Source organism: Oncorhynchus nerka, linkage group LG18, assembly GCF_034236695.1.
Source record: "Oncorhynchus nerka isolate Pitt River linkage group LG18, Oner_Uvic_2.0, whole genome shotgun sequence".
Taxonomy (NCBI): domain Eukaryota; kingdom Metazoa; phylum Chordata; class Actinopteri; order Salmoniformes; family Salmonidae; genus Oncorhynchus; species Oncorhynchus nerka.
In genome coordinates, this window is record NC_088413.1 from 46867831 (window position 1) to 46881844 (window position 14014).

Consider the following 14014-nt stretch of genomic DNA (forward strand, 5'->3'; position numbering starts at 1 on the left):
TCACATCCACCTAAACAACTGCTAACTTTATGGTTGGTTTTCATTGCGTTGCTCAATGTTACATGACATTTTGTGTTTCTGTTCGTTTACGCATAGTTGCTGCCAGACTTGAATTGCCGTAGAAGATGAAATAACTCAAAAAGAGCATTAAGTACATAACACATGAAGCTGGTAGGTGATCCAGCATCCAATGTGCTATTCCTCTTCTCATTAAAACGTGGACGGAAAATCCAGAAGGGAAAGTGTTAATCAAAAGTGTAATTATCCTGCCTCTCTTTTGCTCTCCTTCCACCCCCCACCCCCTTTTCCCTCTTTCTAATTGTATTTAAATAGTTGAGTCTGTTGGTGGTTTTGGCTGGGTGGCAGCAGAACTGAAACAGGGGGGGGCGTATGCCTATGCCACAAGTTGAAATGTTAATTATGAGTCTGGCAGCAGAACTGAAACAGAAAGGTTTGGAGTGAATTTAATGATAAATAGAAAGCAGCTGTGACAAGTGCTGAGGCAGGGTATAAGGCAGGGCCAGGGTGGAACTGTGTGAGGCAGGGCCGGGGTGGAACTGTGTGAGGCAGGGTATAAGGCAGGGCCAGGGTGGAACTGTGTGAGGCAGGGTATAAGGCAGGGCCGGGGTGGAACTGTGTGAGGCAGGGTATAAGGCAGGGCCAGGCAGGGCAGGGTGGAACAGGGTGGAACTGTGTGAGGCAGGGGTATAAGGCAGGGCCGGGGTGGAACTGTGTGAGGCAGGGGCGGGGTGGAACTGTGTGAGGCAGGGTATAAGGAGGGCCAGGGTGGAACTGTGTAGGGCGGGGTGGAAAGGGTATAAGGCAGGGCCAGGGTGGGGGTGGAACTGGGTGGAACTGTGTGAGGCAGGGTATAAGGCAGGGCCAGGGTGGAACTGTGTGAGGCAGGGTATAAGGCAGGGCCAGGGTGGAACTGTGTGAGGCAGGGCCAGGGTGGAACTGTGTGAGGCAGGGCCGGGCTTGGAACTGTGTGAGGCAGGGTATAAGGCAGGGCCAGGGTGGAACTGTGTGAGGCAGGGCCGGGGTGGAACTGTGTGAGGCAGGGTATAAGGCAGGGCCAGGGTGGAACTGTGTGAGGCAGGGCAGGGTATAAGGCAGGGCCAGGGTGGAACTGTGTGAGGCAGGGCCGGGGTGGAACTGTGTGAGGCAGGGTATAAGGCAGGGCCAGGGTGGAACTGTGTGAGGCAGGGCCGGGGTGGAAGTGTGAGGCAGGCGGGGTGGAACTGTGTGAGGCACAAGGTGGAACTGTGAGGCAGAGGGGTGGCTGAGGCAGGGTATAAGGCAGGGCCAGGGGTGAACTGTGTGAAGCAAGACTGGGGCGGGGGGAACTGTGTGAGGCAGGGTATAAGGCAGGGCCAGGGTGGAACTGTGGACTAAAGGGCAGGGTGGAACTGAGGCAGGTGGAACTGTGTGAGGCAGGGTATAAGGCAGGGCAGGGTGGTGTGTGAGGAGGGAGGGGGGAACTGTGTGAGGCAGTATAAGCAGGGCCAGGGTGGAAGAGAGATGGTTGAGGGAGGGCTGAGAGAGGGTTGAGGGCCGGGGTGGAACTGGGGGCTAAGGCAAGAGAGGCAGGGTAGATGAGGCAGGGCTGAGTGAGACAGGACAGGACATTAAAGGCAGGGCTGAGAAGCAGGCTGGGTCTGTGGCAAGAGGACTGAGGCAGGGTTGAGGCAGGGTTGAGGGAGGGCTAAGAGAGGCCGGGGAGAGAGATGGTTGAGGGAGGGCTGAGAGAGGGTTGAGGGGGGGCTAAGAGAGGCAGGGTAGATGAGGCAGGGCTGAGTGAGACAGGACTGAGGCATTAATAAGGAAGGGCTGGGTCTGTGGCAGGACTGAGGCAGGGTTGATTAGGCAGCAGGGCCGAGGAAGGGCTGAGGCAAGGCTGAGGAGGGTCTGAGAGAAGCCTAGAATGTAGAGAGTGCTGAGGCAGGACGGCCTGCTCTTCCAAGGGAGACTCAACACCATGGCCAAATCCCTTTAGTGGTCCCCACGGAAAACTGGCATTATACTACTCAGCACTACGGGACAGGGGGATGAGAGTTAGAGGAGGGGAGGGGAAGGGGGTGTTATTGAGACACACACATGCACAGACATATGGATGCTATTGCGCGTGCGGGCCATGCACACGCACAACAGCAATAAAACGCTTGCTTATAACAGATGTACGCCTTCATTATGCATACACACCAGTACTCACACACATTAGGACGCACACAAACAGGCAAACTCCTCAACACACATAGACAAACAGACACGGATTACGTAACAGAATATCGGTCCCGCGTGAACGTGGGCTACTTCATTGATATTATCATAGCGTTTATGCTATAACACTCTGTCAAATATCACGGCATAGAAATGAAGTCATTATTGAACGGGTCCTTTCTAAAGTGGAGACCGGCGAGCTGAATCGGACCCAGACATAAAGTGTACAACAGAACCACGAGGAACAATGAGGATGCTGATCATGACGTTCTGAAATCATGATCAACGACAGGGAGCTGGTTTATTGTCTTAGAATGTGTAATTCTGCATCTGCCTGTGTAAAAGAAAACAGGTACGCTATCAAAGGGGATGGAGCAATGACATAATCTGCAGTTAATCGGTTCCACTGTTTATGTGCCCCTGATGAAGTAAAAAAAAATACAAAATAAAAATTCTATCAGGGTCACACTCAGACAGAAGAGAAGATATCTATAGCCACCACAAGAGGGTCCTTGTTCTCTCTCGCAGAAAACGGCTCTTTAAAACAAGCAGCCGACTCAAAGCACTCCCTCCCTTGTCGAATGCTTCACCGTGGGTTGGGGGAACCCTCTCATTCAACGCAGGTTGTTCAAACCTTATTCCTCGTTTCACACACAACCAAGGTGACATGATTGTCAGAATTGTAATTTTAAAAACCAGCGGTTGTCATCTACTCTGTCTGGGGGAGTAGCCACTATATATATATATATATATATATATATATATATATATATATATATATATATATATATATTACACTGCAGCATTCTTTCTTCTTTGGATGGTGGTGATCCCTGTTTAGTTTCAGATTCATTTCCTAGATTAGGGTTGGATTAGGGTTGGATTAGGTTATTCACCTAAAGCTGATAGAATACTCAATCAGTCTCAATGGATGTCCTGATCTCTCCTCTACAGTGTGTGTGTGTGTGTGTGTGTGTGTGTGTGTGTGTGTGTGTGTGTGTGTGTGTGTGTGTGTGTGTGTGTGTGTGTGTGTGTGTGTGTGCGAGAGAGAGACCTCTCCTCTATATACCGGTCCTACATGATGAGATCTGCTATGGCCTACTACAGTGTAATTAGATGATCCGAGCTCAGGTTGCTGGCTGGAGCTACGTCCCAAATGGAACCATATTCCCTTTATAGTGCACTACTTCTGACCAGGGCTCTGGTCAAAAGTAGTGCACTACGTAGGGAATGGGGTATGATTTAGGATGCATCCTGGCTCTTCTGGGCCTGTAACCTTAGAGACAGAAGCTACTGTATGATACAATGACCAGAGAGGTAAGAGAACAGATTACCTTGATAATTTATATCAATCACACTTACACATTTATATAAAATGAGTAGTAAGTAGCCTAGTCTGAGCCAGAACGGCCCTTCTGTTTCGGAGGCGTGAGGAAAGTACAACCCCATAGACAGGACACTACCCACTGGGCACAGACGTCAATTCAAGATCTATTCCACGTGGGTTCATAGTAATTTAATTGAAATGACGTGTGTGCCCAGTGGGTATGCCCATTTAAAAGGACATTCTATAAATGAATTCCACTAACATCATATGTTATTATAGCTAAAGACCTTATATAGCGAAAGGTCTTATTATTGCTAAATCATTATTATTATAGTTAAAGCTATAAGCTATATTCGTACTGAAAACTATGTTCCTGGATTTATTTCAGATCTAAGTGGGAATCATTTATAGCAGGCCTGCACATTTGAGGTCAGTATTATTTTGATTTCTAGACAGTTGAACAAGAAGTTGTTGGTGTTTACGAGTGTATATTTCTCACTTTGGAAAGCATTGTTCATCTCTTTATGACAAAGGAAGCCAAGAGGAACATTGCAACAGAATGTATGGAAAAAAGGGGTGGGAAAAGCGATTGTCTTTAATTTAACCTCAAGAAGCCAAGTTTAATTGTTTATTTATCCGTTTCACCATTTCGCTCATTCTTTCTTTCTTTCTTTCTTTCTCTCTCTCTTTCTGTCTCTCTCGTTCTCTCATTCCCTCCCTCCCTCCTCTCTCTCTCTCTCTCTCTCTCTCTCTCTCTCTCTCTCTCTCTCTCTCTCTCTCTCTCTCCCTCCCTCCCTCCCTCTCTCTCCCTCTCTCTCCCCTCTTTTTGATGTGTTTGCCTTCACAGCTTCTGAGCACTCTCTAATTCCATCTGGCCACAACAGAGACGGCGGCTCGGCGAGAAAAAAGCATTTCCATATGTGCAAATTAGGAGACTGCCTCCCCAAAACTGCACTGCCGGCCCTCTGAAGTAGATAGCAGGGATGACGGCTGCCAAGCCTGCTAATGGCAATCAAGGGGAAGGTTTTTATTGGCCGGGGTGTGAGTCTGCGTCAGTCTGCCCCTCGCCACGCTGCACACATACTCAGCTCCGGGTGGGTACACAACAACAGACAGCACTGTACTGTAGTGCCTACCCACTTCTCTGCCCTACCCTGAGAGATGTAATGAGTCTATCCAGGAGAAGAGGGGTGTACTGTAAAGTGCATGGTCTATAATACTACGACTACTACTTACTAGTCTTATCTGTTACTGTACTATCACAGATACCATAATAATAATAATAATAATAATAACAACATAAACTATTTCAGAAATGTGTTACCATATATCCAATGTAATGTAATGATGATGATTACATTTGAATTGATCTAATGCTTTGTCTAGATTGCTAATTCATACACCTGCAGTTTCGTCTGCACCCCGTCGATTACATGTATAATTCCCAACTTGAATTATAACTCCGTTTGCATGATTCAGCCAAAACAAATGTTAGCTTTTTTTTATTAAACGAAAAGGAACAGCAATCTAGCACAGTTAGACAATAACGATTAAACCCTGTCAATTTAATCCACTGCTGGGTTTTCGAAAAACTTCTTTCATCAGTTTTATTTGATCTCTTTCCACCAAAGTGAAAGAAAGCCTTTCAATAGGTGTTGGTATTTCATTCTTTCTGTCTGCTGGTTTTTCATTATACTTTTTCAAACAAAATCACACTCTTCACACACTTCTCTCATTTTGAGACTGGATCATCCAGTCAATATCTAATGTAGCAAATGCCAAGGTGAAATTGGAACAGAACTGTATAGTATTGAGGAATCCCTCCCTCCCTCTTTGTTTCTATGTGTGTGTTACACATTTGCGGGTGTGCACGTAATTATCAAGATCCCCAAAGTACAGTATCAGTGGCAGCGCCTCAAGCCTCTGGGAGGGAGACCAACTCCACGTCAGGTATCTCCCCACTTCTCTGCCAAGGCATCGAGACCTGGCACTGCTCACCCCCGGCTTGGCTCACAGACACACACACACACACACATACTTGGAATCAGAACTACTGCAGTGTCAGTGGGCACAGGAAGTTCAAACAGCTGGCTCAAACAAGACGTCGGCCCTACCAAAGAGATTACCCTCTCGACCTCTGGATGTTAAAACACACTAGATCACAAGATGGAGTCATGCCTACTTCAATATGCTGCCCGTGATTGGAATGGGTGGGGGGGGGAGTGAATGTGTGTGTGTGTTTGTATGTTTGTGTGCGTGTGTGTAGTAAGTCTCTGGCATTGGCGCTGGGCAGTGAAAAGATCCAAAAACAGGAGTGCATTACTGAGGACCCAACAACATGCCTGGGGCCCAAATGGCATCTTGGGTACCCATGACCCTCTAGTGGCCTGGGACCCAGCTGTGATGCACTGGGCATCTGCCAGCTAGAGGACAAATCTGTCCCCAAACACACACACATGCACGAACAGACCCCCCCCCCCCCCCCACACACACACACACACACACATGACATACACACGGCCTATTTGTTGTCTATTCGTTTGTTTGATTCATGTACATATTCTATGTGATGTCGATAAAGGGAGGTTCTGGTTTGAGTAGAATGATATCTGATGTTCTGTCTAGTGGGAGACTGGGGTGGAGGGATGTGGGCTCTCTAGACAACAATACACACTCACTAGCCATATTGAACAATCAGTCATTTCAATAGGTCACACAATAGCAGAAGGTAGAACTATCACAAAAAATAACAAGTCCATAACATATTTTGATAAAATATATGGCAACAGCACAACAAAATTGAGAACTGCTTCTCTTCTTCACCCTCTCGGAATTTCCACTATGTTCTTGGCCCCTAAAATATTACCTTGTCGGAGAGGTAATAATTATTTCTAGAAAGGTTTATAATGTTTCCGCGGCGACGCGCCGGCTGCCGTACGCATTAATTCCATGGTAAGAACTTCAATGATTCTCTGATCCTAGCGGCGTTCGCTCCCGCTGTCTAATATTCGGATATGACTGAATGGCAAGTGTGCTTAGAACAGACACCTATTCAATAGAGTAGGAGGGTACATTCTTCTATTCCTTCATCTCCGTCTACAGCCCTATCCAGAGCCAAGATGCTCCTTACATCGCTTTGTGTCTGCAGGCTGTTCTTTTCCCTTATTTTTCTTTTTTTTCTTCTCTTCCTTTCACTGGGGGCTCAGTTCCATCCTTAGTTGCCCCCCCCCCCCCCCCGTAATCTGTGCCATTCCACTCGTCAGGTAGCAACATGCAAATGCAGGCTCTGTTCCACTGTGGCAGACAGATAGACAGATAGAGAGACGAACAGACAGGCAGGTAAAAAAAGAGAAAGGGAAAGGGGATACCTAGTCAGTTGCACAACTGACTGCATTCAACCAAAAGGTTTAACCCAACCCCTCTGGATCAGAGAGGTGCCTTAATCGCCGTCATGTCCAATGTCCAAATCAATTGAATTTACCACAGGTGGATTCGAATCAAGTTGTAGAGACATCTCAAGGATGAAAAATAGAAACAGTATGCACCTGAGCTCAATTTCGAGTATCATAGGAAATGGTCTAAGTACTTATGGAAATACATTTTTTTTTTTTAACTGCTTTCGCTTTGTCATTATGGAGTATGTAGGGGTATGTAGGGGTATTATGGAGTATGTAGGGGTATTATGGAGTATGTAGGGGTATGTAGGGGTATTATGGGGTATGTAGGGGTATGTAGGGGTATGTAGGGGTATTATGGAGTATGTAGGGGTATGTAGGGGTATGTAGGGGTATTATGGAGTATGTAGGGGTATGTAGGGGTATGTAGGGGTATTATGGGGTATGTAGGGGTATGTAGGGGTATTATGGAGTATGTAGGGGTATGTAGGGGTATTATGGGGTATTATGGGGTATGTAGATTTAAGGCTGTAACGTAAAAGTCGTGGTCTGAATACTTTCCCGAATGTAGCATAAAACAAAAAAATAAGGGAATAAATACAAACATAAGGGAATAAATACAAACATAAGGGAATAAATATGTGTTTTTTGTATTATTTCAGGCTGTTGTCTGATATGAGTTTACATAACCACGCATCCGCTGCGCTATGTAGATGATTTTTTATTAAACATAGTTTACAAACGTTAATGGGGAATAATAAACACCCGAACCCTTTTCTCAACAAAGAACCCTGCTCATAATGTTCTAAAATGGAACATGTACGCTGATGTAATGAACCGTTTCCTAAGGCTTCTTTAAATCATTGTATTTATTTATTATGTATTGCACCAAAAAGGGTTCTGCTATGGTTACAACCCATGCAGTTTTTTAATTTTTTTATTCTGGTCAGCCATATTATATTGATAAAATACCATAGGTGTTACTATTGTGTTAATTGACTAGTTGAATCAAGTGAGCCACCCCTGGAACAGCTGGGGGGGTCCCTGAGGAGAGAATTGAGAACCACTGACTGATTTAATAAACCATTCTCAATTGACACAAGGCCATATGTGAGTCTTTCTTAAGACACTATCGCTGGCCACAGTCATACATAATATGTAATGGTGTAACACAACATATTAGATCAACTGGAATGACACACTTACGGTTGCACAAATAGAGCTGTAAGCAAACCACTTCCGAAAATATTCGAATTAGCAACTTCCCCCACATTTGAATTATCCCAAAAAGGGCAAAAAAAAACTTTTGTGACCTGTAAACCACCATTGAAGAGCTCAAAGGGTTATTTGAGTCAGTATGGTTCCACATGGAACCATCACCCCTCCCAAAGAACCCTTGAGGACCCCTAATTTTGAATGTGTAACTAGCTAGTCTCCCTCTGAAGGGTTTGCTAATGCTAATAAGATAGTGTTAGCACTCAGCATCCTTAAAGTTGTCGGTCAGAGTTATTTAACCTCTACAAGTGTAAGCCGTTGGGGGAGGGTCTGCTAGCACATGAAAATGTTTTAAGATGGTCATACCATGAATCATTTATCTGTTTGATTAAGAATGTGAGGAACCCTTTAGGTATATAAAAATATATACATAAAAAAACTATTTGATAAAATATTGAGTTTGGCCTACTACTATAGCCTATAAAAACACATTGAATAACTCAATCATAAATGTAAAAACAAAAGAAAAAAAGACAGACATAAAAAAATTATCATACGGAATTAAGGTTTAAGTGTCTGTCATATGTAGCAACATTTGAAATGGTGTTTTTTACATTGGATAAAAGCAGAGACACAGAGCTACAAAATGGTATATCAAGCACAGCATTTGAGGAATAATGGGAAAGTAATTCTGCTTTGAAAATTGATGAACTTGTAACCTCACTTTTGAAAAAATGGCCTTTGAATGTTGTGATACATACTGGAGAGCTCTTCTTTGTCTACACCCATTCAGCAACGTTCACACCCTCTTAAGCTTCAACCCCCACCCAAACTCTGTGAATTTTACTAATTTTACTCCCTAGCAGAGCTGGTTAGGCTGTTTTCAGGTTATCCAGAGCCTTGGTGACTGTACCTGTGATGCTGACAACAATTTAATAAAGCTTTTTTGCCGACATTTACTGACGTGGGCCATATTCAAAGAGGTTTGAGCGTTCGTAAATTCATCAGTTATTCTGCGCTCTGGCACACTCAAATGAGACTGCTCTGATATCGGAGTAGCTGGCCAAACTGAATTTACGAACGCACCCAAAATGGTTACTTGCATTATGGAGTCTTTTGTTAAGACATTTAGCTTGCTAGCTAAACAATGAACCATAATCCCAACTCATGACATTACTACCCTGCATGAATCTGCAGGTACCCACCAGGTTCAATGTTATCTAGCTAAAAATAGGCTATAACTAGCCAAACAAATGCCTGAGATACAAATGATAAGATCATACTTGCTAGCTAGCTAACAGTACACTTTAACTTGAAATGAAAACACTTTATGTCAAAATTAGAAACATGTAATATCTAAAAATGTAGCTCGCTAGACTATCTTACCCGTGGTCTGAAATCAGAGTAGATAGCCAGAGGGAATATTACCAGCTAATGTCAAGTCTATCAACAGTTGTTGCAGTGACATTCTATTGAAATGGATACTCGCAAAGTGGAGTCTTTTGTTAAGACTTGTAGCTAGCTAGCTAACTAAACAATGAACTACAAGTCTTAACAAGTCTTAACAATCCCAACTCATGACGTTACTACCCTCACATTAAGCATCTCCAATCCAAAATTAAATATAGAATCGGCATCCTATTTCGCAACAAAGCATCCTTCACTCATGCTGCCAAACATACTCTCGAAAAACGAAAATAAAACTATCCTGCCGATCCTTGACTTCGGCGATGTCATTTACAAAATAGCCGCTAACACTCTACTCAGCAAATTGGATGCAGTCTATCACAGTGCCATCCATTTTGTCACCAAAGCCCGATATACTACCCACCACTGCGACCTGTATGCTCTCGTTGGCTGGCCCTCGCTTCATATTCGTTGCCAAACCCTCTGGCTCCAGGTCATCTAAAAGTCTTTGCTAGGTAAAGCCCCGCCTTATCTCAGCTCACTGGTCACAATTGCAGTACCCACCCATAGCACGTGCTCCAGCAGGTATATTTCACTGGTCACCCACAAAGCCAATTCCTCCTTTGGCCGCCTTTTCTTCCAGTTCTCTGCTGCCAATGACTGGAACGAATTTCAAAAATCCCTGAAGCTGGAGACGCATAACTCCCTCACTAACTTCAATCACCAGCTGTCAGAGCAGCTCACAGATCACTGCACCCATCTGTAAATAGCCTATCCAACTACCTCATCCCCATTCTGTTATTTATTTTTGCTCCTTTGCATCAAAGTATCTCTACTTGCACATTCATCTTCTACACATCTATCAGTCACGTGTTTAATTGCTGAATTGAAATTATTTAGCCTCTCTGGCTTATTGCCTTACCTCCCTTTATCTTACCTCATTTGCACACATTGTATATAGACTTTTTAAAATCTTTTTTTCTATTGTGTTATTGACTGTATGTTTGTTTATTCCATATGTAACTCTGTGTTGTTGTTTGTGTCACACTGCTTTGCTTTATCTTGGCCAGGTCGCAGTTGTAAATGAGAACTTGTTCTCAACTAGCCTACCTGGTTAAATAAAGGTGAAATAAAAATGAAAAGGCAACTGCAGGTAGCTAACCAACCAGGTTCAATGTTAGCTAGCTAACATTGGGCTATAACGAGCCAAGTAAATGGCTCTGAGATATGAATAATAAGAGCATACACATAATGTTAGCTAGTGGGCCAGCCAACTAATGTTAGCTAGCTACCTGTACACCTTAACTTGAAATGAAACAACTTTCTGTCAAAATTAGAAACATGTCATATCTGAAAATATACCTACCTAAACTATCTTACTTGTACACATCATAGATGGATGCGTCTCCTGTCACGGATGCCATGGTTGCCCTGAATTTAAAGATGTAATCAGGAGACAGGTGTTTTATCCATCTCTTTAGCTATCATACTCGAATTCTACTGATTTCAGAACTCGGTCCTCCAGAAAGTGGAGAGCAACGCTTATGAAGTTGTATAATGCTATACATTTTTTAAAAACTGCGTTAAACAGGATTACTTACACATACTGACCAGCTCAAATAGACAGAAGTGTGCTATATGGCGGACCAATCCAAACTCATCTCTCGGCATGTCCAGCCCACTCATTATCTCAGCCAATCATGGCAAGTGGGAAGGTTGCTGACTTTTTCTGTGGCTAACCAATTAGGCTCGTAACTTAACATGTTTTATTGTATTGGCATTGTTGTGGAAATTCAGTACTGAGAGAGATTTGGTTATTTCTTCAAACAATCATCTTTATTTAATATCGATTAATTATTGCAATAATGCAGAGTACTTTATATAGCTGACACTAACCATGCTCAGTGGTTAGTTTAACACCCCTCATGCAGACCAAGGAGCATCATAAACCACTCTGGGTTCATCCTGTCGTTATCTGCACGTGGATTGTTGTCTTAACCCCACCCTGGCTTAGTTTCCCAGATGCAAGGATGATTTACAGACAATGAGGAATTGTTCTAAACTCCTCCTGGCTATCACTATCTTGGTTACACCCACCACATCTTGTTTATGTAATGCAGCTTTAACTAATTTGTCAGCTCAAGCCATCTCTAGTGACCATATGCCCAGATTAGCTGCAGGGAACTAGAGTGGAGACCATAAAACAGACACTAACAGGACAGAAATATCCTCCTCTTTGTTAAGTACTAATTGCTAACTATTAATATCAAACAAATCAGGTAAATGTGTCTTTTTTTTATCACAGCATACAGGATTGTTATTAAGGCACATGAAAGTTCACATGTTCGAGAAGGCATTTCAGCCAAAAAATGCATTTTGCTGAAAAAAATGTAGTTCACTTTCAAACGGCTCTCCTGTGAAGTAGTCACCCGCGACACAAGACTAGGTCCCTGAAACGGCTCTCCTGTGAAGTAGTCACCCGCGACACAAGACTAGGTCCCTGAAACGGCTCTCCTGTGAAGTAGTCACCCGCGACACAAGACTAAGTCCCTGAAACGGCTCTCCTGTGAATTAGTCACCCGCGACACAAGACTAGGTCCCTGAAACGGCTCTCCTGTGAAGTAGTCACCCGCGACACAAGACTAGGTCCCTGAAACGGGTCTCCTGTGAAGTAGTCACCCGCGACACAAGACTAGGTCCCTGAAACGGGTCTCCTGTGAAGTAGTCACCCGCGACACAAGACTAGGTCCCTGAAACGGCTCTCCTGTGAAGTAGTCACTCGCGACGCAAGACTAGGTCCCTGAAACGGCTCTCCTGTGAAGTAGTCACCCGCGACACAAGACTAGGTCCCTGAAACGGGTCTCCTACAGTACCAGTCAAAGTTTTGACACACCTACTCATTCAATGGTTTTTCTTTATTTTGACTGTTTTCTACATTGCAGAATAAAAGTGATTACATCAAAATTATGAAATAACACAGTAACCAGAAAAAGTGTTAATCAAAATTATGAAATAACACAGTAACCAGAAAAAGTGTTAAACAAATCAAAATATATTTTATATTTCAGGTTTGTCAAAGTAGCCACCCTTTGCCTTGATGACAGCTTTGCACAGTCTTGGCATTCTCTCAACCAACTTTATGAGGTACTCACATTTCAATTAACAGGCGAGCATTGTTAAAAGTTCATTTGTGGAATTTCTTTCCTTCTTAATGTGTTAGAGCCAGTCAGTTGTGTTGTGAGAAGGTAGGGGTGGTACGCAGAAGATATCCCTTTTTGCTAAAAGACCAAGTGCATAGTATGGCATGAACAACTCAAATAAGCAAAGAAAAATTACAGTCCATCATTACTTTAAGACATGAAGGTCAGTCAATCTGGAAAATTTCAAGAACTTTGAAAGTTTCTTCAAGCGCTGTCGCAAAAACCATCAAGTCCTATGATGAAACTAGCTCTCATGAGGACCGCCACAGGAAAGTAAGACCCGGAGTTACCTCTGCTGCAGAGGATAAGTTCATTAGAGTTATTAGCCTCAGAGATTTAAGCCCAAATAAATGCTTCACAGACTTCAAGTTACAGACACATCTCAACCAACTATTCATAGGAAACCGCGTGAATCAGGCCTACATGGTTGAATTGCTGCAAAGAAACCATTACTAAAGGACACCAATAAGAAGAAGATACTGGTTTGGGCCAAGAAGTACCATCAATGGACATTAGACTGGTGGAAATCTGTTATTTTGTCTGATGAGTCCAAACTTGAGATTTTTGGTTCCAACCGCCGTGTCTTTGTGAGATGCAGAGTAGGTGAACGGATGATCTCTGCAGGTGTAATTCCCACCGGGAAGCATGTAGGAGGAGGTGTGATGGTCTGGGGGTGCTTTGCTGGTGACACTGTCAGTGATTTAATTAGAATTTAAAGCATTACCACAGCATTCTGCAGCGATTCGCCATCCCACCTTGTTTGCGCTTAGTGGGACTATCATTTGTTTTTCAACATTACAATGACCCAACACCCCTCCAGGCTGTGTAAGGGCTATTTGACCAATAAGGAGAGTGATGGAAGGCTGCATCAGATGACCTGGCCTCCACATTCACCCGACCTCAACCCAATTGAGATGGTTTGAGATGAGTTGGACTGCAGAGTGATGGAAAAGCAGTGCTCAGCATATGTGGGAACTCCTTCAAGACTGTTGGAAAAGCATTCCTCATGAAGCTGGTTGAGAGAATGCCAAGGGTGTGAATGCCAAGGGTGTGAAAAGTTGTCATCCAGTCAAAGGTCCATCTGCTCAAGCCAGCGCATGTCCAGGCCCGTCTGAAGTTTGCCAATGACCATCTGGATGATCCAGAGGAGGAATGGGAGAAGGTCATTTGGTCTGATGAGACAAAAATAGAGCTTTTTTTGTCTAAACTCCACTCGCCATGTTTGGAGGAAGAAGAAGGATGAGTACAAC

The 14014-nt window shown here is 43.8% G+C and overlaps 1 protein-coding gene across 1 annotated transcript in view; it reads right to left on the reverse strand.

Moving 5' to 3' along the window:
• Positions 1–464: 464 nt before the first annotated feature.
• LOC135561626 (putative proline-rich protein 21) overlaps positions 465–14014 on the reverse strand; it is a 49219-nt gene continuing 35669 nt past the window's right edge. Inside the window, exon 3 of the mRNA XM_065003348.1 lies at positions 465–1346. Within this exon, the coding sequence (XP_064859420.1) occupies positions 465–1346 (882 nt within the window). The remainder of the gene's footprint in view (positions 1347–14014) is intronic.